The sequence below is a fragment of the Hermetia illucens genome, chromosome 7 (genome assembly GCF_905115235.1).
Source record: "Hermetia illucens chromosome 7, iHerIll2.2.curated.20191125, whole genome shotgun sequence".
NCBI lineage: Eukaryota > Metazoa > Arthropoda > Insecta > Diptera > Stratiomyidae > Hermetia > Hermetia illucens.
The window spans coordinates 7,634,023-7,657,994 of NC_051855.1; the positions used below are offsets into that span (position 1 = coordinate 7,634,023).

General features: G+C 43.2%; 1 protein-coding gene across 4 annotated transcripts in view; it reads left to right on the forward strand.

The window, feature by feature from the left end:
* The window catches only part of LOC119660900 (bromodomain-containing protein DDB_G0280777-like), a 531,029-nt gene that overhangs the window by 294,535 nt on the left and 212,522 nt on the right, over nt 1-23,972 (forward strand). For all 4 annotated transcript variants that reach the window (XM_038069839.1, XM_038069841.1, XM_038069840.1 and 1 more), the window contains one exon: nt 10,361-10,499. In XM_038069839.1, coding sequence (XP_037925767.1) covers nt 10,361-10,499 — 139 coding nt within the window. The remainder of the gene's footprint in view (nt 1-10,360; nt 10,500-23,972) is intronic.

A 23,972-nucleotide genomic window follows, 5' to 3' on the forward strand; every position in this document is an offset into this window, starting at 1 on the left:
CTAAAGTCCTCTCCGGATAACCATTAAATTTACAGACTCTTTTTTTTCATTCTTCAAGACTTAGGTCGAATTTTTTTAATTTATTTCTGGTCCTTATTATTATGACTATTCTCTGCCATTGTAGTCAGTTCGTTATCACAGTGGTCCGGGCATATTAGGCACTGGGGTAGCGAATTATTCGTTACAGTTTTTTTGGTTCTTAATTTGATACTGGAAATAATACATAATATTACGCATATTTATTGTCATCTTTATTTTTTTCTTTTCTTGCGGTCTCTCTCCGACATAGATTTGGATTATTTTTGTTGCAGTTTTTATTTAATTTCAATCTGAATTCGCTCATTAACTTTCATTTATAATCTGGGTCAGGAGATAATAAAATTTGAGTTATGACCTTTCTAGTTGTGTGTGTGCCTTTTTTTTATAAAAATTTCAAATTCTTCTTGAGATTATCTTAGAATATGCAGTTTAAGATGGATTGTTAATGGGAAATTAGGCCAGCTTTTAGAACTATTTTTATTTTCTCGGTAATATTTTTTGTATTTTCCGGGATATTGTAGTGTTTTGCGGTTTATGATTCTGAATTTAAAATGTCTCCATTGTCTCCATTCGTAAATAAGAGGGACCTGTTCACTGACCTTTCGTGCTACAGTCTACTTTATTAGCCTCACCCTTTCCTCTTACCACAACTAGTGACCAATAATTTTTTTTTTAATTTGATCACATTTTTTGAACTCCTATTCTTCCCCTTCTCCTATCTTTTTTAAGGTTTTATTTGTCTGTCTGTCTGTCACACGCACTTTTCTCAGAAATGGCTACATCGATTGTCACGAAATTTGCTGAGAACTATGAACGCCACATCTTCCAGCGTTGAGTTTGAGAGGGGGACCTCAAACATATCAAAGGGGGTATACAATTTTTTTTCACCTAATATTATCATGTTGGGTATCAAATGAAAAGTCTCGATTAGTACTTTTCGAAGCCAGGCTTGCTTTGGACATTTGTTGGAAAGGCGGGGAGTGCGGGGGTCGAAGTTGATATTTTCTTTAACGGACCCATTCTCAGAAACTACCCAACCTAAAAAAAACTGAAAAAAAATCATGAAACCTCCTCTATACAGTGTCCAGGCCTCAAAATATTCTCCACATCGAAATATACTCAAATTAAGTCAATAACAGTATATTACTATGTTTTTGGGGCAATTGACTAGAGCTGGGAATGTATTCATACAGCTGACAAGAATCTGCTTGCTTGCTGGTTAGGTTTTAGAGATAAAGGTATCTTGCGGGCCGATGAACAGAAGCAACAACCTGATGATCATCGACCCTAGGAATGATTCGAACAGGAAACTAAACCAAGATCGAGTAGCCTACGCCGAGGGCTGCATGGCCAAGGGAGCGCTTGGTCTATAGTTTGCGGACTCTGAACCATTGAACTAGCCAAAGTGGACATTTTTCCCGGATTACTCGTGGGACCAAGACATAGGCTCAATAATCACAAACTAAAAACGGGAGATGATAGGAAGAAGATGTAATGTTAAGAGTGGGAATAGGAGATCAGGTCGATCATCCTGAGTGGCCGATAACGACCTAGAGGGCAGAGCTATCCCAAAAATCTAAACAAATTGGCTTAATTGACCGTGAAGGTCCGTCCACAAAGATTGAAGCTCCATCAAAGTGCTCGGTCGACACGTTCTTGCACGCCTCTGTGCTAGATAGGCTCGGGAATGTGGGGGGGTCCTTTCCGGGTAGGTCAAATCTAGTTTATCGGACCGCTTCAACACGGTAACTTTTGAAGTTTCTGTGGAAGACGTTGTCGCAACGCCTGCTCAGTCACGTGCGTCCAATGCAGGAACGCCCTGATGGCTGGGGCTGGGCTCTGGAACTCGACAATTTGGACATACGGGCTTACGAGTGTTCGGGCGCCCGCAACCGAAACAAAAGACTTTGGGATCCTCCCAACAATCTTCAAACAAATGTCCAATCTGCCGACAATTCCAGCAGACCAAGTCCAAATCTCTATTTTGAATCTCTGACTGAGGATTTTCTGAGATGTTCCTTATGTCAACACCCTCTTCAGATTCAGCAGAATAGCTGTATAGTTGGTGAGAGAGCCTGCTTGAGAGACACTCCTCTAAAATTTACGCAGCTCCCGAACCGTACTAGCCGGAAAATAGAGAAGTTGCCTGTGAACTTCGGGTCTCAGTCCACGACGTAACAACTCTACCAACTTGTCTTCCGTTAAGGAATTTTCTAGCCTATTGGCTAGCAAACGCACAGCTTTATAATAACTGTCGAAATCTTCGTATGGACCTTGCGTGCAATCTCGCATCAGTTCAAGGATATCCCAGTCATCTAGAGAATCCTTAAACTCATGGCGAAGAGCCTCACGAAAAGAGGTCCACTCGATTCGTCCGACAGACTGGTGGTAGTCCCAATACCAATTTGCTGCTCTGTCTCTGAAAAGGGTGTGTACATAAGTAAAGTTACAGTTACAGTTATTTGACGCGAATGAAGCAACTTTGACCTACTATACCTTTATTAAAAATTGTACGATTTCCACCAAACTTTCCACGATCGGAGTTTTATCAGTTTAACGTTAATTAGAATGACAAAATTATGCTAAACTGGTAGCGTAAGGCAGGTCTATCTTCGCGGTACGCAAGCCTACTAAGAAGAGTAAAGCTGACCTCTGATATCAAAGACATGTAAGCAGGATCCGTAAGAACCAAATAGGATATCTCAAGCTGGAACTGATAAGGACCGAAGAGAGGAAAGCCGAAGACTTTCCTAGCCAAGTCAAAAATTTACTTGAGAAAAGTGCTGCTGTGCGTATTCAAAGCCATGAGATCGCTAACAGTGCAAGGATCTAGGAGAGGTCACTTCTACGGCGGAAACCTATACTTAGCGGAGCAGTTCAAGCTGCACGGCATGTAGGAGGCATTCATTATAAGCCTTAGAAAGGCGTATGGAGGTGACAAATGCAAGAGGGTATGACGAACATCCGGTTACCAGCAAAAGCAGCGCGCAAACCGCTAAATGTCGGGAAGGTCCGTATTGGATGGGTAGGCTGTCGCCTAGAGAAAAAATTTCGTTGAAGAGATGCTTCAAGTGTCCCTTATACGGACATCTGACGAGAGTTTGCACAAGTGCAGTTGGTCGGTCTGACTGATGCAGACGTTGTGGAGAAACGGGTTACATTGTTCGTGAATGTAATAGGGATCCCAAACGCATGTTGCGTGATTAAAAGAAGAGGCTGGACAGCGGGCATATTGCGGGAAGTGGCCAGTGTTCCCAGTTCAAAAATTTGCAAAATGCAGTAGGAAAATGAGGTTGATCCAAATCAATCGCATGCCATCCACGGATCAAAGGTCCAACTGGCTATAATAAGCAAACCCTATAGAAACCCTAACAATAACAACAATATGCGTAGCCGATCCTACAGGTAGGGCGGCTTTGTGGGCATGCGGGGACCAAGCCATATAAGAATGTATGAAGCAGCCCACAAATAGGTTCGTATGGGCAAAAATAGACGGCACTTGCGTCTACAGTTGCTATGCTTCTTCAAGACTGACGTTGGCTGAGGTCGAACTTTTGGTCTCCATCCATTGGATGGAGACCAAAAGTCATCGCCGATGACTTCAGTGCATGAGCCACAGAATGGGGAAGTTCAGTGACAAATGCAAGAGGGTATTGTCTCTTGGTTTCTTTCGTACAGTTAGACATAATATTGGCTAACGACGGTCAGGTTAGTGCTTATCAAAAAGGGGGGTGCGATTCGGTTGTGGATCTGACTTTTGTTAGTCCTTCACTAGTTCCCGATATGACCTGGAAGGTGATCGCCAGGCCTAGTCTTTGACTTGAAGAGCAAGTCAAACGGTTGGGAACTTGCTTGTCCGAGAATCAGGAGAACGTCAAGTTGGTCTGCGAAAGCAATTGACGAGCAAACATTCATAGATGTGTGGTTGGAAAGAGCCCTCTATATCACGGAGTATATCGCGACGGCATGCAACTTATCCATGCCAAGACATTATAATTTCCCCAGCAGAAGGCGTAGCTGTTGTTGGATCTTGGATCGGTGTGTCGTCAGGGCAGACGAGAGGCCTTGATAGCAATGGTTGGGATTGACCAGTAGGTGAAGCAGCGAGCTTACAAACAATCTCGAAGAAGCTTGAAGCTAAATATACAGCTAAGCAAGAGGGACTGCTTCAAACAGCTCTGCGCAGAGGCGGATATAGACCCATGGGGAAGCGCCTATAGGCTTGTAATGAAGAGATTCAAACGCTAGGCAGCTCCACAAGTTACATGTCCTGATCTCCTACTGAAAATTGTTCAAGGTTTCTTTCCTCAGGAGAGCTCATGCGATTATAGTCTGCAGACACCTTTCGATGTGCCTGTAATACCCTCATTAACGACGGAGGAAGTACTGGAGGTTTGCGATAAGCTGGGAGACAACAAAGCGCTGGGCCTAGAAGTGTACTAAATAAAGTCCTTAAGCTGGTCGATAAGTCGAGACCAGACATAAATATTTATGAATTTGTTTGAAGCATGTTTCACTGATGGGATCTTTCCCGAGTCATGGAAAAACAAAGATTGGTTTTGTTGCCTAAACCTAACCTCGCAAGCCTCCTGGTGAACCATCCTCCTACAGACTTATATGCCTTTTGGACACTAAGGGAGGAAACGCTGGAGTGAATAATCTATAGCAGATTGCTCCCGGCTGTAGAGAGTCTGGCAGGCTTTTGAGACCGACAGTTCGGATACGCACTGCCAGATCTGTAGTCGGGATCAAACTGGTCACTGGCCACAGAAAGTGTGGCAGTATTGCCCTGACGTGCAAAATGCGCTCAACTTGGTCAATTGGAACCTTACAAGGAGGTCTTTGTCGGCGGTTGGTTTACTCAGTTACTTAACTGCCTTTGTCGACAGCTATTTAACAACCTTTCATTTGATACCCCACATGACTGTATTCAATGAAAAAAAAAGTACGCTCCCCTTTTAAATATATGGCGACCTCCCCTAACTTTCAAGTGCAGCAATGTAGTTCATCGCATGTGTTGGGGTTCACAGTTCCCAGAAAAGTGTGTGTAACTGACTGACGGACAGCCACACAGCTAGACAAACAGTGAATCGGTTTGAATAAGGTTTTGTTTTCAACAGAACTTTAAAAAGGCTGCAAGCGAACTAGCGGTTTCAGCTTTAGAAACCACTGACGCGAAAGTGGACATGGTGAGTACCATCCACAGTACTCCTAACTCGAAATCTTCGACGTCGGTGTCCCCTCCTCTCCCCGCCCCCCCTCCAATAGCAAGGACTGCCAAAAATGTCGACCACCGGGAGCCAACGAAGAAGAAAAAGTCCCCTGAGTACTGCTCAAAAGCCAGTCCCAGAAGGCCATATATATTCTGAGCAAGATTGCGAAGAATAAGGAGACTGGTACGGAGATGAAAAGGATTTCGCTAATACCAGACGACTGTCAAAGAATACAATAACACACGCCTGGGAAACCGCCTTCAAGAGCAATTGATCACAAACTGAGTTTGGGGAAACATCAGAAACGTCAGGCTGAGAAATATCAGTTGAGGCTGAGAAAATTGTCACTCGTTCTGCTAGATTTAAGTACTTGGTGGAATCGTTGTTGAAAATGTGATTCTGGAGTAGAGCGCCGCCTATTTATGGTGATCTTCCTTTTTCCTGGTTGCTTGCACACTGTGAAGATAGGCATGGCATGGTGGTACTTCAAGAAGATGATTATTAGGACAAGGACCATACGATTTCTGAGGTTGTAATCAGCGGTCCTGTAGTTTGTGGTGGTCATGCCCTGTAGTTGAAGGCCGGTATCAACATTGAACATCTACTGGTCAGGTTTCAATAAGAGGGTAGCATTTTCAATAATAGTTGATTAGCTCCTTATTATTGGCCCGGTTATGTTTAGTGATATAGTCTCCTTTACAAAGGCTGCCAGAACTTCGCGGAGTTCCAAAACCTGACTTTAATATGACTTTCTTTGTTTCTTAGTTGAACAACGTATCACCCGTCTACATCCCTTGAGTTCGTAGATTGGAAGTGTTCTTGGCAGATTTCACTTGATGTTCTTGCGAGCAATAGCATCCATTTCCCAGAGTCCTTGGGATGGCTGTCTATTTCCGCCTGAGAAACATAACTCGATACCGTATGCATTACCTCCGTCATACTAGGCACCCTATAGAATATTATTCAGCCTAACTTAGCATTTTGTGCTCCTGGTTGTATCATCTGAGATTATAGATAGCAGCTCCCAAAAGAAGATCAATTGGACCAGGAACATTAAAGGATGAATCCCAGAACCAAATTTTTGTATGGCTCCATGTAGACCATTATGGAAAATGCCGGGAGAATCGGGTCAAGTTTTTTGAACACCAGTGCCTGTACTTAGAGATCTGATTCCTTGGGCTCCGGGAGATTTATGCACAGGACGCAATGTGATTGCGTTGTTGTATATAAAACGTTCTTTTAGGAAATGCAGATGACCCCTTTCGGGCTCTCTTACAGGTGCCCTTTTACATTTTCCAGAATTTGATCAAGGTTCTTCAAAAATTGAACCAACTGGTTGATACTCAGTATTGTTTGAGGGCTTGAAAGACTTTCTGTATCTAACTTCCCCTTTATGATACAGAAGAGAATTGGACCCTGCTGTTGAAGCCTTTTTTCCAACTTATCGAAGTTCCCGATAATCCTTTATGGGCTGCGACCCGAACTGAATTCCTGCGGTATAAAAAAAACTAATAATATCCTTCACCGTTAACTGGCTAATAGTGCCTTAGTTTACCGTTACCTAGTTTGGTCCATGCATTCTTTATCCTTATGCAGTATCATAAATGCAATGCAGCATTTCCGGACAATCTGAAGGGACCTTGCCTGCTACCTCAGATTTCCCAAGCTAACCCGTAGGATTCATGAAGAAAAGCATCTCTTCTGCCCTTCAGTTAGAAGCCTCTCTGAGGTTCCCGAAGACGGGTCAACCCTGTGTCCGCCGTAGCCTGACTCTAGCTAGAGTCAGGGTGAGGATTTTCCCTCCTCTCCGCAGCTTTGGCAATGCGAATTTTTGGGTATCTCCCGTCCCGCGGAATCTTGTACGCATCTGCACGCGTTTTGCACAGGAGCCCACATGAATGGATTTTGTTATAAGTGGGCCAAATCCTCCTTGACTTGGGATAGGTGGTGAGCTTTCGCCATCTGAGGTCTGCGGCTGCCAAGTAGTGCGAGTAGATTCCGCCCTTGACGGTCGCCAGCGGGACACCGACTGTGCCCTTCGAAGGACTACCCACAGCAGAACCGCGCCTGGCCCGGCAGCTCGTTCATTCCCCTCGATGTTGTTATGACCGAAAACCTAGGGGATGGTGATCTTGAGCGGGCCGCGAAGACTGATCAGCGTGTTTCTGCATTGCCTCACCAGACTCCAGGTTGTCGTCGCTGAGTACAAGGCCTTAATGGCCGCTTGGCCGTCACCTCTTTGTGAACTTGATGGCCGACTTGTACTTCTTCAGGCAGTCATTGTCTGGTCGCCAATAATTATGCCTGTAGCTGATGTTGAAGATCTTTCTGGTCAGCTTTCTGAGGCTGGACAGATCTTCATTACCTAACGGTGGCAGGGTCTTCTTGCTGTATTTAGCAGGGCGGGAATTTTCAAAGGCGCTATCGAATGCCTTTTCCAGGGCCCCGACTTTTGACTCCAATTCATCTGTCGTGTTCATGTTGCCAATTTGCGCACCGGTTAGTTTGTTCTTGAAAACTTCTTCTAGTCCATCCTCCTAGAGTCTCTGGAGGGTTTGGAGACCTCTGCGGTGAAACCTAAACTGAAAATTATTCAACTATGATCTGAGAAGGATCCTTGACACTCTCTAGGTCTCCACCTCCTCCCAACTGTCACAGTTCTCCGCCCCTGTTACATACTGATAGATTTGTATTAGGAATAAAATCAACGAATAACTCATCTCTTTCATTGATTTCCGAGCTGCCACAAAGCGTATGCCTCGCATTGGCATCGCAACCTACTAACAGCCTTCTTTTTTGCTATGGAGATCGTCAAATGTTGTAGTTCTTCTGGCGGAGCTGATCGGTCGTGAGCCATGTAGGCCGAGGAAATATATACGTTCACTGCCCCCGCCTGCTCCAGCTTTACCACGGCTAGGTCGCTGAAACTTGCGTCCGAACACAGAAAAGCGTGCAGACTCTTCCTTGCGTAGATATGTACATGCTCTAGATCTGGCCTACTCAGCGTCTCCTGTGCTGTGGAATAAAATCATAATATAATATAAGCATGATCTGCTTGTGTAGGTGTTCGTCAGTCCACGTCGGACCGTAGATCCTCATCTCATCGGTTTTGCAGAACGGAACACTTTCACCTTTATGTTCCTGACTCCGAACCACACTTCATAGTCTTCCTTTTCCAGTGCTTCTACTCTCCCTGTATACGGAAAGGTAGGTGTGTCTGGGGTTCCTCCTCCTTCATAACTACCAAGTCGTCAATTCGAATCCTGAGGTTTTTAAGGTGCAGGGATTGGACAAGCTTGTCCTTATCCATGCGTATCTTCGACAAGGAGATGCGAGTGACCGCTCTTCTGTGAATCTCTTGGTGGGGATAATTTTGAGCTTTACACCCTCCAAGGCGTCGCTTATGTTAGCGATGCACGAACCGAGAAAGTTCCTAGAAAATTGGTCCTCGCAAGGTATAACGTGGAACCCACTGACCACCTGAGAGCAATCAAAGCGGAGAATGGATCCCGTGTGTCCGCGTTTGGAAGATGTTCAATGACCATCACCGACAACCTGTCCTCAAGGTTGGTCCACACTAGGTGTGTGTGCTGGTCTTAATGCTAGTATTAGGTCATCTCCAGCATCTGCCGAGATTTCGACAATTTGAGCAGAAGTAATGGCAACATTGAACAGAAAAAATTTGGAGAAAAAGGTGAACTATGAGGCACTAACTCGAGAAATCAATCATGGCTTTCCATGATGACTTCCTTGCTGGTGTTGCGGGAAGTTCTCGACGGATTTTCCCATTAATTTACCACCGGCCACCACCACCAGAGCCTCTATATCTCGTATCTGTTTTCAAGTAGGTAGATCGTCCGAGCCTAAATGATTGGCACGTAGTGCTAATGTTGGTTAAAATTCGGAATCTGCCGAGGTTGTGAAAACTCGAAAATAACAATAAAACAATAAAATTAAAGCAAAAATCGAGAGAAGAATCCTCCGAAGAATTTTTGGCTCCCTACATGAGGATGGACGATTTCGCAGCCTACATAACGACGAAATCTATGAGCGATACCACGACCATCTGGTTGTGGGTAAAATCCGGTTCAATAGGTTACGGTGGGCGGGTCACTTAATCCGTATGGATGAGGATGATCCCACCCGGAAAGTCTATAAGGGCAATATCTATGGTAGAAAGAGAAGACGAGGTAGACACTGCCTGAGATGGAGTGCTGGCGTAGGTCAGGGCGCCAGACAGATTTAGCGATATAAAATTGGTGGACCTCGGCGCAAAACCGGGATGTCTGGAGTTCCTTATTAAGGTAGGGCTAGACCGGATACCAGTTGTTGCGCCGCCCATGATGATGATCAAATATCGTCTCATAATGTTCTTTTTGACTGGCAAATATAAATAAATGGGGGGATGACTGTAATCAGGAGCAAAAGAGAGAGATATTATCTCCTGGCTAGCTCTGCTCTGCTTAAAATTATAAAATAGATAAATAGTTAAATAAAATAGAAATAAACTATTCCTCCTTAAATTTTGGAAAGCGAGTTGCTTTATAATTATATTTCGAGCAATTAAAAGAACTGCAAACACGAAAAGTAAAAATATTATAAAAAATATAAAATTAATATATTAAATAAATATTATTATATATTAAATATAAATATATCTTAAATAAATGATAAATATATTACGTAAATAATAAATAGTTATATTAAATAAATATTAATAAAAAATTAAATAAAAAAAATACAACTTCCATAATATTTGAAATCCAAAAGAAAATAGAATTGTCATTGTCATTGTCATTGTCATTGTTATGTAGTTTTCCAGAATAAACGGAAGAACCAAACATAGAACAAATCAACTCAGTCTGTCCTTTTTCAAATTCAATTTATTCTAATTCTAACCGAAAATCATTCTCTGGATCACTATCAAATTAGGTGCAATCATTTTATCATTTGTTTTTACAATTTTTCAATTATAACTAATTATAATATAAAATGATATATTTTAAGATGACATATGACATGAAAACAAAAAAAAATTTGTTTATATAATCAATAATTATTCAAATTTTCCAAACGTATTTTTTTCTCTCTTTTTATCTTTATTATAGTGAAAATATGCCAGCATCTCCAAATTCGTTACTAGTTTTGGACTATGCAACGGGTACTGGTAGTTTACAAGAACGTGAACGTAAAGTGACGGAAATGATACGACAATTACAAATAATTCGAGAAAGATTGCTGTCACAGGTGAGTCGTTGTTTATATTTTGTTGAAGTTACTATTTACAATCTATTTAGCTGTAATTATCGGCAATATTTCCTTGAATTTGGTATCAAACATGAAGGTGCCCTTTTGTGGGAAATATTGGGGAAAATGTTATTGTCTTTGAAAGGAAAGGAACGTTTACGAAATCAAGTTGTGATAATTTTTCTAAAGCTGGCCTTTGAACCCAGGAGCTCTATTTACAGTTGATTTAAATATATAATATTTAATATTAAATTAAATTAAATTAAATTAATTTAATATTTATTATTTAAATATGAATTTAATGGTTTTGTTTATGGATTTTGCAAGTCTGATTCAGAATTTTCCCGATTAAATACCGAATTTTCCAAAAAAATTCAGATTTTTCCAAACTGCTTTCAGACTCTACCAAGTCAATTTCAGAATTTTCCATTTCAAATTCATAATTTTCCAACCCAAAATCAGAATTTTTCAATGTTCTCCTCTAAGGTTCTATCAAAGCCTTCTTCGATTCACCTTAAGTAAGTAACTTTTAAAATAGATATCTTCCATAAAAAATAAGAGGATGTTGGTACAAAACCCTTTTAGTATAAGATTGAAAAATTTCTTCAGCCTTTGTCCCATTCACAAGCGGGGTCGGCTCGTCGTGATCGGCTTCGCTATTTGGCTCTATCGAATGCCTGATCTGGGTGCAATCTCGAGGCTTTCAAATCCCTATCCAGCGTATCAAGCCACCGTTGCTTAGGTCTGCCTTTTGGTCGTTTACCATCGACTTCGATGTTCAGACCAATCTTGGCAAGTGAATTCTCGTTTGCACGAATTGCGTGACCATACCATCGAAGACGCCTCTCTCGCAACTTTTCCACGATCGGTGCAACCCCATAACGATCGCGGATATCCTCATTTCGGATGTGATCTAAACATGTGACGCCACTAGTCCAACGTAGCATCTTCGTTCCCATTACCGCAAGACGCCGTTCATTGTCTTTTATGGTCGGCCAACACTCAGAACCATAGAGAGCGACTGGACGGACGACATTGCGGTAAATTTTAGATTTGAGACGTTCGTTGATACGTCGATCATAAAGGACACTAGTTGTGGAACGCCACTTCATCCAGGTTGCGTTAATGCGTGGAGCAATTTCCTAACGCAGTTCTCCATTGGCGGATAGTGTTGACCCGAGGTATTTAAATCGCTCAGTTCTGGGCAGATCACTGCCGCTGACAGTGATTGTGCCTGTTTCATGGGGATCGGTCGTCAAAAATTCAGTTTTGTTTAAATTCAATCTGAGACCGTGTTGCATGAGGCGATCAGTCCATTTTTGAACAAGTTGCTCGAGATCATTTTTGCTATGAGATACTAGGCAAACATCATCTGCATAAAGCAGTGTGTAGGGCGCTGGACGTTGGATATCCCGTGTGACGGTGTCCATAACAAGGACAAAGAGGAGTGGTGAGAGGGCACTTCCTTGATGAACACCAACAGAGACACGAAGCGGTTTTGATACACCCGCCATACTTCGAACTTTACTTTTCGGATCGTGGTAGAGCACGATGAACCCAGCGCACGAGTTCTTCTGGCACGAAGTGTTGCCGTAGAGTATACCAGATGAGTTCGTGTGGTACACGGTCAAACAATTTCTATAGATCCAGAAAGGCAATGTAAAGAGGGCGATGCTTCTCACGGTGTTTCTCCATGAGTAACCGCGCAGCGTGTATTGCATCAGTAGTTCCGCAGTTCTTTGACAAATCCGGCTTGATTCACGGTTATTTCAACGATTTCGCGAATACGGTTGTCAAGAATGCGTTCAAAAATCCTCATGGTATGGGAAAGTAACCGGATCGGACGGTAATTTGAACATTCTGCTGGACTACCTTTCTTTTTCCATATTGGAACAGTGGTACTTTGTTGCCAGTCAGATGGTGTTCTTCCTTCCTGGATAACCCGGTTAAAGAATTCACTGAGCCACAGTGGTGGGTCCCAGCTCTTCGCTTTCCGGAGCTCAGATGCGATGTCGTCAGGTCCTGTTGCTTTCCCCGATTTCATTTGTTTTATTGCCTCCTCGACTACAGTTGCGCTGCCTGGTGGAACTGGTCCAAATGTCGGCAATGATGGAAGTGGAGGATGAGCAAATTCTTCAGTTGAAATCTGCTCGAAGTATTCTCGCCATCTATCCGTTGCGGCTCGACGGTTGGTAAGCAAAGTACCGTTCTTGTCATTAACACATCACATTCATCACGGCTTTTAGCAAGTCGATACAGATCTCTCTCGCCATCCCGAGGGTCCAGTTTATCGTAAAGATTTTTGAAATGGTTCACTCGGGTGACAGCGACCGCTTTCTTTGCTTCCCGGTTGGCATTCTTATAAACTTCCCAATTAGCAGGCGTTTTATCGTCGAGAAATTTGTGGTAGAGGCGTTTCTTTTCACGGACCTTCATTTCAACATCATCATTCCAAAGCCAAGTATCTCGGTTGATGTACCGCCTACCCGGCTTGGTGATCCCGAGGGTTGCAGAGGCCGTTTTGTGGATCGTGTCTTTCATTTGGTTCCATGATTCTTCCACATTCGTAATGGTTGGCAATCGTATGAGTGAGACCGTTTTTTCGCCACCATTTAATGCGCGGCGGGCCAGTGCGTTCCTCACGCCGTTTTATCGGTGGCTTAATTCGCAGAACGGCAATCAACGGCCGATGTTGAGGTGCGATGGTCTCATAGGGAACGACTTTGCAATCAATGACAGTGGTAAAATGTTGGCGTCTTATGAGAATATAGTTGATTTGCGTTTTACTGTTCCCACTATAAAATGTGGGCAGATGAGACAATCGTTTGATGAACCATGTACAAGGTCATGGGTGTCCGCAAAATCGATTATGCGCTCGCCACCTTCATTGCGCGCTCCGAACCCCTTTCCCCCATGGCACCTGTTACCGTCTGCCTTTTCACCCACATGACCAATAAGGTCGCCTGCAATGATTATGTAATCGTCAGCAGGCACGTGACAAGTCTTGTCATCGAGAAGCTGCCAGAAGGCATCTTTCTCGGCATCAGGTCGACCTGTCTGTGGTGCATACGCGGTGAAGAAGTGAATAGTGCGATCAGCTGATATAATAGTGAGCTTCACCAGCCGATCATCAAATCGTTCGACTTCTTTAATGGCATCGCGGAAACCCTCTGAGACGGCAATGCCAACACCATATTGAGTGTGTGGGTTACCAAAATAAAGAAGTTTGTAGCCATTTTTACCGCGTTCGCGTTCAATGTCGCAGCTTTTGGCACCAGACCATCGGGTTTCTTGCAGAGGGCAGATGTCAATGCACCTTTTCCGAAGGGCTCTTGCAAGCTCCTCGGTCTTTCCAGTTAGGGTACCAACATTTAGCGTGCAGACACGTATTTGTTTTGTTCGTTGTGTGCGGACTAACTTGCTTACATCCTGACGCCGTCCATGCATCAAGAACCCTTGCCCATTTCTCGACAGGACCGGTGCCCGTCCTGCCGCGTTGACTGAGGTGGACGCCCTAGCATTTCTCCGAGGCTTGTGACTCAATCCGATCATCATGTTTGTAACGACATTGTATGCATTTTCTTGGTCGACCTGTCGCGGGGCCTGTCACCAAGAGAGATCAGGTAGGATTTAGCATAGTAGAATAACTCCAACTATACTCTATTTATCTCTTTCCCTGATCTCAGCATTTTATTTTTGTTTTACTGAGAGACGGAGTACAGAGTACGTTGCCTCAAACCCTCCTCCTTTATCTGGGCTTGGGACCAGCATACTACGTTAATAGCGTGGAGGAATTAATTTGAAATAGAAAATTCTGATTTTGAAATGAAAAATTCTGAATTTGAAATGGAGAATTCTGAAATTGACTTGAAAAAGTCTGAAACCAATTTGGAAAATCTGAAATTGTTTGAAAAATTAACTTTGACCTCCAAAGAGAATAGAGCTTGAAATTCTTTCTGTAAACTGCTTTCTATGAATTTAGCCATTTTACAGGTCAGTTTTCGTTGAGGACAGGAAGCTTACATTATAAAAAAAACCCCAAAAAATTATTTCAAAAGAATTAAATCCACTGAATACAGCAAATGATGACATAATTATATTATCTTTTTCCCTGTATCTAATTCAATATTCACCCTCTCTTGCATTCACTTCCATTTTGCGTTTGCAAACAAAGCTGGAATCTATAGGACGGCAATGAAAAGATATGAAAATTCGAAATTTATAGATTTTATTTTATCGTTCCAGAGAGAAGGGACTAATTCCCACCTTGTATCTGTTGTTCTGTAAGCAAACAAACAAAATAAAATTCAGGATAAAATTAGGAAATAGGAAGGACAGAAAAAAATTGAATAAATCCTTTTCATATTTAATTTTCACGAATTGGAATGAAATAAAAAAAAAAGAATTAAATCATTATTCAGGACAAAAACTCCCTTTCATACCTGAAAATGGGAAGAATTCCTTCATTCGCTCGTTTTGATGTTGATTTGAAGGAAAATCGAGCGCCTGAGAGTAAATAGAAAATGGAAAATCTACAGAGAGATTGGGGACTGTCACGTGAATCCTGTTCTCATGTAAATCAGTTAGCCTTTGGCACGTATTTATAGGATTTTTTTGTGGGCTTTGTTCAACAAAGAATATTCTCTAAAAGGGATCTGAGGAGGGGGTGCTACCAGTTTTCTTCCCTTCAATGCTGGAGTTGGGAAATTATTATCCTGTCCAATGGAACTGATTTAGTTTACAGCCGTACTGACTTTGTTGGGTCCTTGAATAAATGACTAATCCATGTCCTACATTTGTATCGCAGAGATCCGAACTAATAAAGTTTTTGACAACTGTCAACAGGTGACAGAGCCGCAAGGAGAGGTATTTTTTTGTTAAGTCCTCTTTGATTCTGTATGACACTGAACTTCCTCCCATGGTTACTGAAGGATGCTAGAGAGCATGGTTTTGCATATATACGTGCTAAGTGAGGGCTGACGCACTGGTGTACTGAGATGACGTCAAACTTCGCGAATTGTAGACATGTTTAGCCGTGACATTTGCATGAGATTCGGATTAGGCAAGTGTCGAATCCAAGCCATTCGCAAAGGCCATCACTAGTCGCCTTTGGGACATAGCATCGGTGACCTTCATATTCAAGCAATTTATTTATTTATTTATTTATTTAACTGTCAAAAAACGCCTCCATATTCAAGCCCTCAGGTGGAGGAAAATGCTTAAAACTTGAAGAAGATAAATTTAAAGATCAAGCTGTTGTTCAATGTAACTTTGACAAAGCCTAGTAATCGGGGAATGGAAGTAGACTTCGAGCTCCGTGAAGGACACGTTGAAAATATTTGCGTTACGTGTATTATAAGGAGCAAAACGGCAGGTGATGTCGTTACAGGCGGAGCAGTCAATTAAACAAGAGAACAGTTTAAAAAATGCGCATAAATCCAGGGGAGGGGAGGTTCACAAAACGGAGGGGGAAAGGAATAGTCCACACGAGGGAAGTTTTTTTTTAAAGAACAGGGAACGGGTGAATTCACGTTCCACATTTTCAATGGCCAAACTATCACAGTTAAGGAAAGGTGACCAGATCATGGAGCAGTATTCCAGGGTACTTTTTTTTTCTTTGAGGAGGTGGAAATCTTCAAATGACACTGGTCTGGACACACCAGCGTGTGGGATTTTTACCCACCAAAACCACCCCCGATTCCCTCCCTGCCCCGCGGAACCACCATAAGGTATTACATCACGGGGCGGAGTCAGCTCACTCTAGCTTAATCGTATTTCTTCTATACGCGGCGAACGTGACCACGCTTTTCTCCCTTCCTCTGCCTTTCGCAATTTATCTTGAATAGATGCGATCATGCAGTTGACCGCATCCCAATTCTCTTGATGTGCTAGCATTTTCGGAACCAGATTTTCTGGTACCAGCACCTCTCCTAGAGTCTCCTCTAGATTCCTCCTTTCTTCCACAAATCTCGGACAGTGGAACAATACATGCTCTGGGTCCTCTGGGACTCCATCACAATTTGGACAGTCGGGTGAGGTCTCCAATTTAAACCTGTGGAGGTATTGGGGATATCCTCCATGTCCCGTGAGAAACTGGGTGAGATTATAATTAATCTCATCGTGTCGTCTCTCCAACCACTCGGTGATGGCAGGAATGAGCCTGTGAGTCCACCGACCCTTTCCCGAGCGTTCCCACCGCTCTTGCCATCTACTTATGGATTTCTCCCTCTCAGCATTCTTCGTCTGCGATAAGGAAAAGATTGACTTCGCATGGTATATATTCGCCATCTCATCTTCCAAGATGTCAATCGGCATCATTCCAGAGATGACGAATGTTGCATCATCTGAGACAGTCCTGAAGGCAGAGCATACCCTCAGAGCTGTCCTCCTATCCTCCTCCTCCTATAGTTTGCTAGTGTTAACTTGCATCCGCAATGCCTCGCTCCAAACTGGGATCGCATAGAGCATGATTGAGGTCACCACTCTGGCTATAAGCAACCTAGAGGTATGCCGTGGCCCTCCCACGTTCGGCATCATCCTCGCCAAGGCCATACTGGCAGTGAATGATTTAGGGTACTACTGACGAGGGAATTGAAGAGACCTAAGTAGGGTTGGATGGAGTCAAAATCCAAGGTGAAGCGAAGGATAAATCCTGACAATTTTGCTGCTCGATGGTGATGTCGAGGCAATGAGTGTCGAAGCGGAGCGTATTGTAGAAAATGACCCCGAGGCCTTGAGTGGAATTTGGTATGATAAAGAGAGTAGAAAAAGGAAGTGGGTGAGGATTTAAGCGAAAGTTACACTTTTTGACGTTTAACGCTAAACCATTAGTAGAGTACCAACCAACCAGGGTGTCTAGGTTAGATTAAAGGAAAGGAAAGGATAGCGGAAAACAGATTAAAGTAGTCAACATACAGCAAAGAGGGACAAGCAAGGAGGGGGGAGGGGGGGAGGTCGTTGATAAAAAAATAAAAGTAATAAAGGAGCCAGAATAGATCCTTGTGGAACGGAGGAGAGAAGGAGCGGGATGTGCAGCCTTCAAAGAAACGCGGCAGGATCGGTTGAAAAGGTAAAAGGCAAGCCATAAAACAAGTTGGATGGGAACGCTTAGAGACGATAGTTTGGACAGAAATATCTTGTGATTTACGATGTTGCAGGCTTTAGTAAAGTCATTGTAGATGGTACGCACTTCCTGCTGTACATATTTACACATTTTTCAATAAAGTTGGTAAAGTCGAGCAGTTTGGAGGCAGTGGACCTACGCTTGCTCTTTGACTATGTGATAGCCAAAGTGACCGGACAACCGGACGCTGATATATCTTTCCAAGACTTTGAAACAGGAGAAGAGGAGTGAAATGGGACGGTAATTCTTGGCAAGAGTACGATCACCACTTTTGTGAGTGGAGATGATGAAAGCCTCTTTCCACAGGCCAGGAAAATTGTTCTTTTCGAGACGAAAGTAAGGGCTAGAGGAAGGGAGACGAACTGACCAGTTTGTAGGTTTGGAAGGCCGTCGTAACCTGAGCCGACATTGGCATTCAATTTCCCAATGAGGTACTCGACAAGCAGAGGGGTAAGGATGGGAATGCTAGGCGATGCAGGGTAGGCTGCATCCACCAGCGGGAGGAAAGAGGATGAAGGCGAGAGAACATAAACTGAGGAAAAGTGTCGGCTGATTATTGTGAGTTGGGAGTGTTAGTTGAGGAGCCAGGGAATTTAATCGACGGTGGGATAGCTGGGCAGGATAGTGGGTGTTGCGAATGGGGGACCAGAAAGGTTTTAGGCTTTCGCGCTTCAGTGAGTCTTCAACACTGGCCAGAAATTCTTTTCTGGAGTTACGTATTAAGGATTTAACCGAGGAGGAAAGAAACTAAGCCACCATAGATTCCAAATGAGGTTCTAAAGAGCTTCTTCCTCGCAATGTATTTTTGACGAAATTTTTGGTGAACGCAAACACGTAGCAGAGAAAAAATCAGATAAAGTGGAATATAAGGTGTTGAGTGATTGGTCGCATGTTAAAGAAGAGAGAAGGGGAACCCAGTTGATTGTCGTCACGGCTGAGTTCAGATATTCGACGTTCACCCTACGAAAGTTGAACTTGGCAAACTTGCGCGCGACAAGGGAGTGGAGTCGGGACATTTGAGCAGCAAACTCGAGAGCAGGATAATGGGCGCCAAGCGCAACGTAAGAGTGGGCATGAGGGGATTGGGAAAGGCAACCCACAGGAAGGCTAGAGCGGACAAGGTCAAGAGTGCAAGATTAGTGGTTCTTAGAATGGTTGAATTGGACGGTGGCACAGGTGGGCATGAAAGTGGATAAAAGAAGGGAAGAGTGGGAGGGGCTATTAGGGAGGGAGGAAAGGGGATAATAGTTCAGTAGACCATGAGAAGATTAAAGTGGCCACAGAGGATGAAAGGCAGTGAGGGGAACAAAATAGGGCTTCTGATAATCTGTCGAAGAAATCGTACAGAGAAGGGGGGGCTGAGGCTGGGAAATTATACACTGGATATGATAAAAGGGCATATGTTTGCGGAGTGGCTAGTACGGTGACAAAATCCTAGGAGGGGTAGTATGAGGAGGAAGAGTTAAATATGATTTCGGCACGGAGAGGGGACTTAACAGCTATTAAGGCACCTTTCTCAGTCTCTGTCGCAATGAAAGACAGAGTAACCATCGAGGAGCTCGAAGTCTAAAATCCTGTCATCCAACCAGGTTTCAGAAATGCAGATGATGTGATATTGGAATTCTAAGGCAGACAGCTTGAAACCCAACAGCTTGGTCCTTAGACCCCTTAAATTTTGGTAAAACAGTCTAAAGTTGTGAAAATCATTTAAGTTCGGCAAGACAAGTGGGCGGGCCGGACATTTTCATGAACCTTAGTCTTAGGCTTGACGAAGATCCTCTGTGGCCAAAATAAAGATTGGAGGATAGCATCGAAGTCGTGGTGATACATCACTTTAAAAGAAGCTATCACTCGATCAAGAGAACCATCCTCCGTCAGCTTTACACACAAGAGAGTTCACAGATTTGAGTTGGCCTTATTTCTGACGTAGGCCAGAATTTCGTCGGAAGTGGGGGAATATGCCGCGGCGATACGAACAGTTGTTTCCGTGGCGGGGAAGGGGGCCGCTGGAGCAACTTGAGATCGGGACGACCGCAGGTCAGCCGGTTCAGTGGTAGCGGGCGTCGTTGATGCGCAAAGGGAAGCGGTGGCGGGGATGAAGCGACAGTAGGACAACCGTCGATGCTGAGTAGAGAACATATCCCTCGGATGGTGGGCGATTTGTAATTTTGCTTGGGGACATCGTCAGGCTGGTACAATATTTTATAGATGCACTGGAACAGTGCGTGGTAGACAAAGGCAGGTTATTAGTCGGCCCCGACGACTTAGATATGGCGCCAGTATTATTAGCCGCAGTCGCCGGCGTGGTATAAGCAGAACCATGCAGTGGCATCGCTCGATGAATCAGAAGCTTGAGGAAGCAGATTTGATGGTGATTTTGGGACTGCAGTTGGGGTGTGTTGATGCAGCCGTTGAATCGCAGCTATCGCAAATCGAAACAGACCTACAAATACTTAGGAGTTCTGCCAGAAATCGATGCTCGAGTTGGTGATCTGAAGAATGCTCTGCTGTCCGAACTCCTGCTACATGTAAAACTGATACTGAAATCGGATCTCTCGGGGAAGAAGAATACAATAAGTGCACTGAATGTATCTATTATTCCTTCACTGCCATATGCATTCGGAATATAGCCGTGGACGAAGATCAATTTAGAAAACGTCCAGCGGTGGATACGGTCTACTATGCCCAAGTCCCCAAATTCTGCCGCAGAGCGAATGAACCTGCCTCGTGGCATCGGAGGCAGAGGCGTGGTTAACACTCACGCATAACATGACTTCCGAGTCGAGTAGGCGAGTCTCTTGCATGTGACTGTTTGTGGGACAGATTGTGGGTAGACTCAACTCAATTTGAAGGACCGATCTTTTAATTCTCTGACAGCCATTTGTCGATTCGCATTTGTCCAACCGATGGCTGTGTGCTGGCGAGCCCCTTTATTGAGACGGAGCGACGGCGTGTAAGCCACCCGAGCCTATAAAAAGCTCATAACGAAAGAGCGGGTGGGTAACGAGCAGTGCGGTGGTTCGGCGTTGGAAACGTGGGACCATTACATTTCTGACTGCACTCTTATGGCGCCGGTGTCATACACTTACAGGCAAAGCGTGATCCATAAAAACCTTGTATACCAGTATGAGCTGATCACGGGAACATGTCCAGTTTATCGGTAAGAGCTGCAGGTAGCACTCGCTAGTTCTGCTTACAGCATGTATTAGCACCGGCAAGTGATTGTCATATCCTGACTAACAAGCCTGCTGTTACTTGACAAGACGGTTCGCTCCGCGTATCTTATTAGTATTGCTAGCCCCCATGACAGCAACATCGAGTGGAACTATGTGGAGAATAAGGCTCGGAAAATCAAAGAAATTTGACGTCTCGAGAGGATGGCTGTAGTTCCCATAATATTATCAGCTACAACTATTGTGCTTAAATTCCTTACGGCTTCCCTAGATTGTCTAGGACTTTCGCACAATGCTTGGCGGATTTTCCCACTGACCTTCCACCGGCCACCACCACCAGAGCTCCTACCCATTTTTAAGTAAGTAGGATCGTCCAAGCTTAAATGCTTAGCACTTAGTGCTAGCCTTAGATAAAATCCGGCTTTAGCGAGATTGGGCTGGGAATAAATAAATTAAATAAACAAAATAAATAAATAAAATGGAAATTAAATAAATAAATTAAATAAACAAAATAAATAAATAAAATGGAAATTAAATAAATTAAATAAACAAAATAAATAAAAAAAATGGAAATTAAATGAATAAATTAAATAAACAAAATAAATAAAAAAAATGGAAATTAAATGAATAAATTAAATAAATAAATAAAATGGAAATTAAATGAATAAATTAAATAAACAAAATAAATAAAAAAAATGGAAATTAAATGAATAAATTAAATAAATAAATAAAATGGAAATTAAATAAATAAATTAAATAAACAAAATAAATAAATAAAATGGAAATTAAATAAGTAATTAACTACCAACGACTGCACAACCGGACCTGCATCAGCGAGGATTGTGATAACCCGGAGATCAAATCTTTTAGATGATCATCTTTCATTGATAAAACCAAAAAAAAAATGTAGCCGAAAATAAACATTTGCCTAACTTTTTAAAAGCATTTGATTTGCTTTCCATCTTGAAAACGTACTAAAATATCTTAAATTACGCTAATTTGTTAGATCAACGGCCTCATCGTCACTTAACAGTAATATCGTCTCACCTGCTCATTTTATATGTTTTCTTTTCATTATTTGTTTGCTTTTGTCTTTCCATTCGCCTTAAATATGTATAAAACTCATTCATTCAATCATAAATCATTTCGTATATGGACAAGTGTGTGGGTATCAAAACTAAATTTTTTTTAGAGTCAAAGATAGACAAGAAACGAAAGTTTCTTTTACAATACTTTAAGATCTATTAGTGTCCGACTGTTTTGTAGTGCTCCGTTGTAATTCTTGTATCTTTTTTTTTCTTTCCATGGTCCATTTGGTCCCAAGAGATAGTTTGTTAGTTTTCATTATTATGTTTCGGATCATGTTGTACGTCTCTAAATCTTTTTTCGTTCATTAATAGATTCACTTGTCGCAACAACGTCCTCTTTTCAGCCTCCTCCCAAATTCATCTTCAACGTGTTTAAGTTCTCTAGTTTCATCTTTTTTTGTATATCTGACTCGTCGATAGAGACGAATAACAAAGTTTTACAAGTAATGCTAATTAATTTTAATTTCAACTGATTCTCTTGCTTTGAGATACTTTCGGGGATCTTCTATTCGACTCATGCTAATTGGACTCTATATGTCTTTATTCGTATCTACTAGGACTCCCTAAGCATTTTCCATTCTTCTTGTGTTGATGATCATCGTTTTGATGATAATGATGGTGTGCTATGCCAGTGGTTTTAAAGAAGGTCTTTTATGAAGCTCCCCAAAAAGCAAGGAAAAAATCCAAGAGATATAAAACGATCGTAAAAGATTTTATGATGCAACAGAAAGATCCATCCATAAAAGTGTGATCTAAGATGCATGTGTATATGTAGATATGAAAATGTATCTCCTACAATTCAAGTAGTTCAGCTTAAAGGATCTAGAATGCTCTTTAACAATTTTGTGCTATTTGCACTGGACTGCTTAACGATTTCCAAGTGTAATTCCAATGAAAGGAATAATAGAGACACTTTTAACAGCGCGAGAGATCCGTCGTTGTTCCAGGCTGGAGGCAGAAGAGAACGATTTCCTTCATATGTTTCTTTCTGCCCCCAACTCATGGCACACTATCTCCGCTAGTCCTGCACTCCCGTGGCGAGCTCTACAAAGTGGAAAGTTCCGTGCCATCTATTTGTTCGCATTCGCAACATTCGAAATAAATTTCCATATGAGGGGCTGCAGCGGCTTCCGGACGGCATCCGTCCTGACTAGAACGTGCGTGCACGTGTCCAGTTCCTTGGGCGAACAGGCAGGTGTGGACGAGTGTCGGGTGGGTGGTGTAGCTTTTATGCGTCGGAGATTCTCCCTCAGCAGACGCACCAACCCCGACTCTGTGAGACCCGATCTCTTGTCGAAGACCGGATCACTTGGGAGTCTTGGGTTCTCCCCGTATACTAGCTCCGCGGGGCTGGCAGGAAATTCCTCTCGCCGGGTTGTACGTGGGCCGAGTAGGACGAGGGGCAAGACTTGGGACCAGGACGGATCGTCGCGCTTTCAGCGTCCGGTGCCAATGTTCTAGCATCCAATTGGATTGCGGGTGGTATGCAGTAGTCCGCTGGCGTTTAAAACCAAGGGGTTTGCCTAACTCGGAGAAAAGGGTGGACTCAAATTTCCTTCCCTGGTCAGTGATGACCACTGCAGGAACGCCAAAGCGAGGTATCCACTCTCGACAGTGGGCTTCGGCACAAGATTGCGCCGTAATGTCTTTCAGAGGTATTGCTTCAGGCCACAGCGTAAACCTGTCGATGATTGTGAGTCAATACCAGTAACCGTGCGAGTCTCGCAAAGGCCCTACAATGTTGAGGTGTATTGTGTGGAACCGCTTGGTAGTGCGAGGGAATGAGCCCACTTCTTTCCTTACATGCCTGGAGATTTTACACTTCTGGCATGCGATGCACTCTCTGGCCCAATTGACGTCCTTATTCATAGAGGACCAGAAGTATTTCTCGGTGACTAACCGATTTGTTGACCTGATGCGTGGATGCGCTAAGTCGTGAACTGCGTGGAACACTTCCTTGCGAAAGGTGGCCGGAATGTATGGCCGAGGTCCCTTTTCCGAGTCTTCGCAGCAGAGAGAGAGGTTTGAGCCGAAAATGGGCAACTCCCGAAATTTGTATTTGGGGTTGGATTTGAGGCTCTGAAGTGCT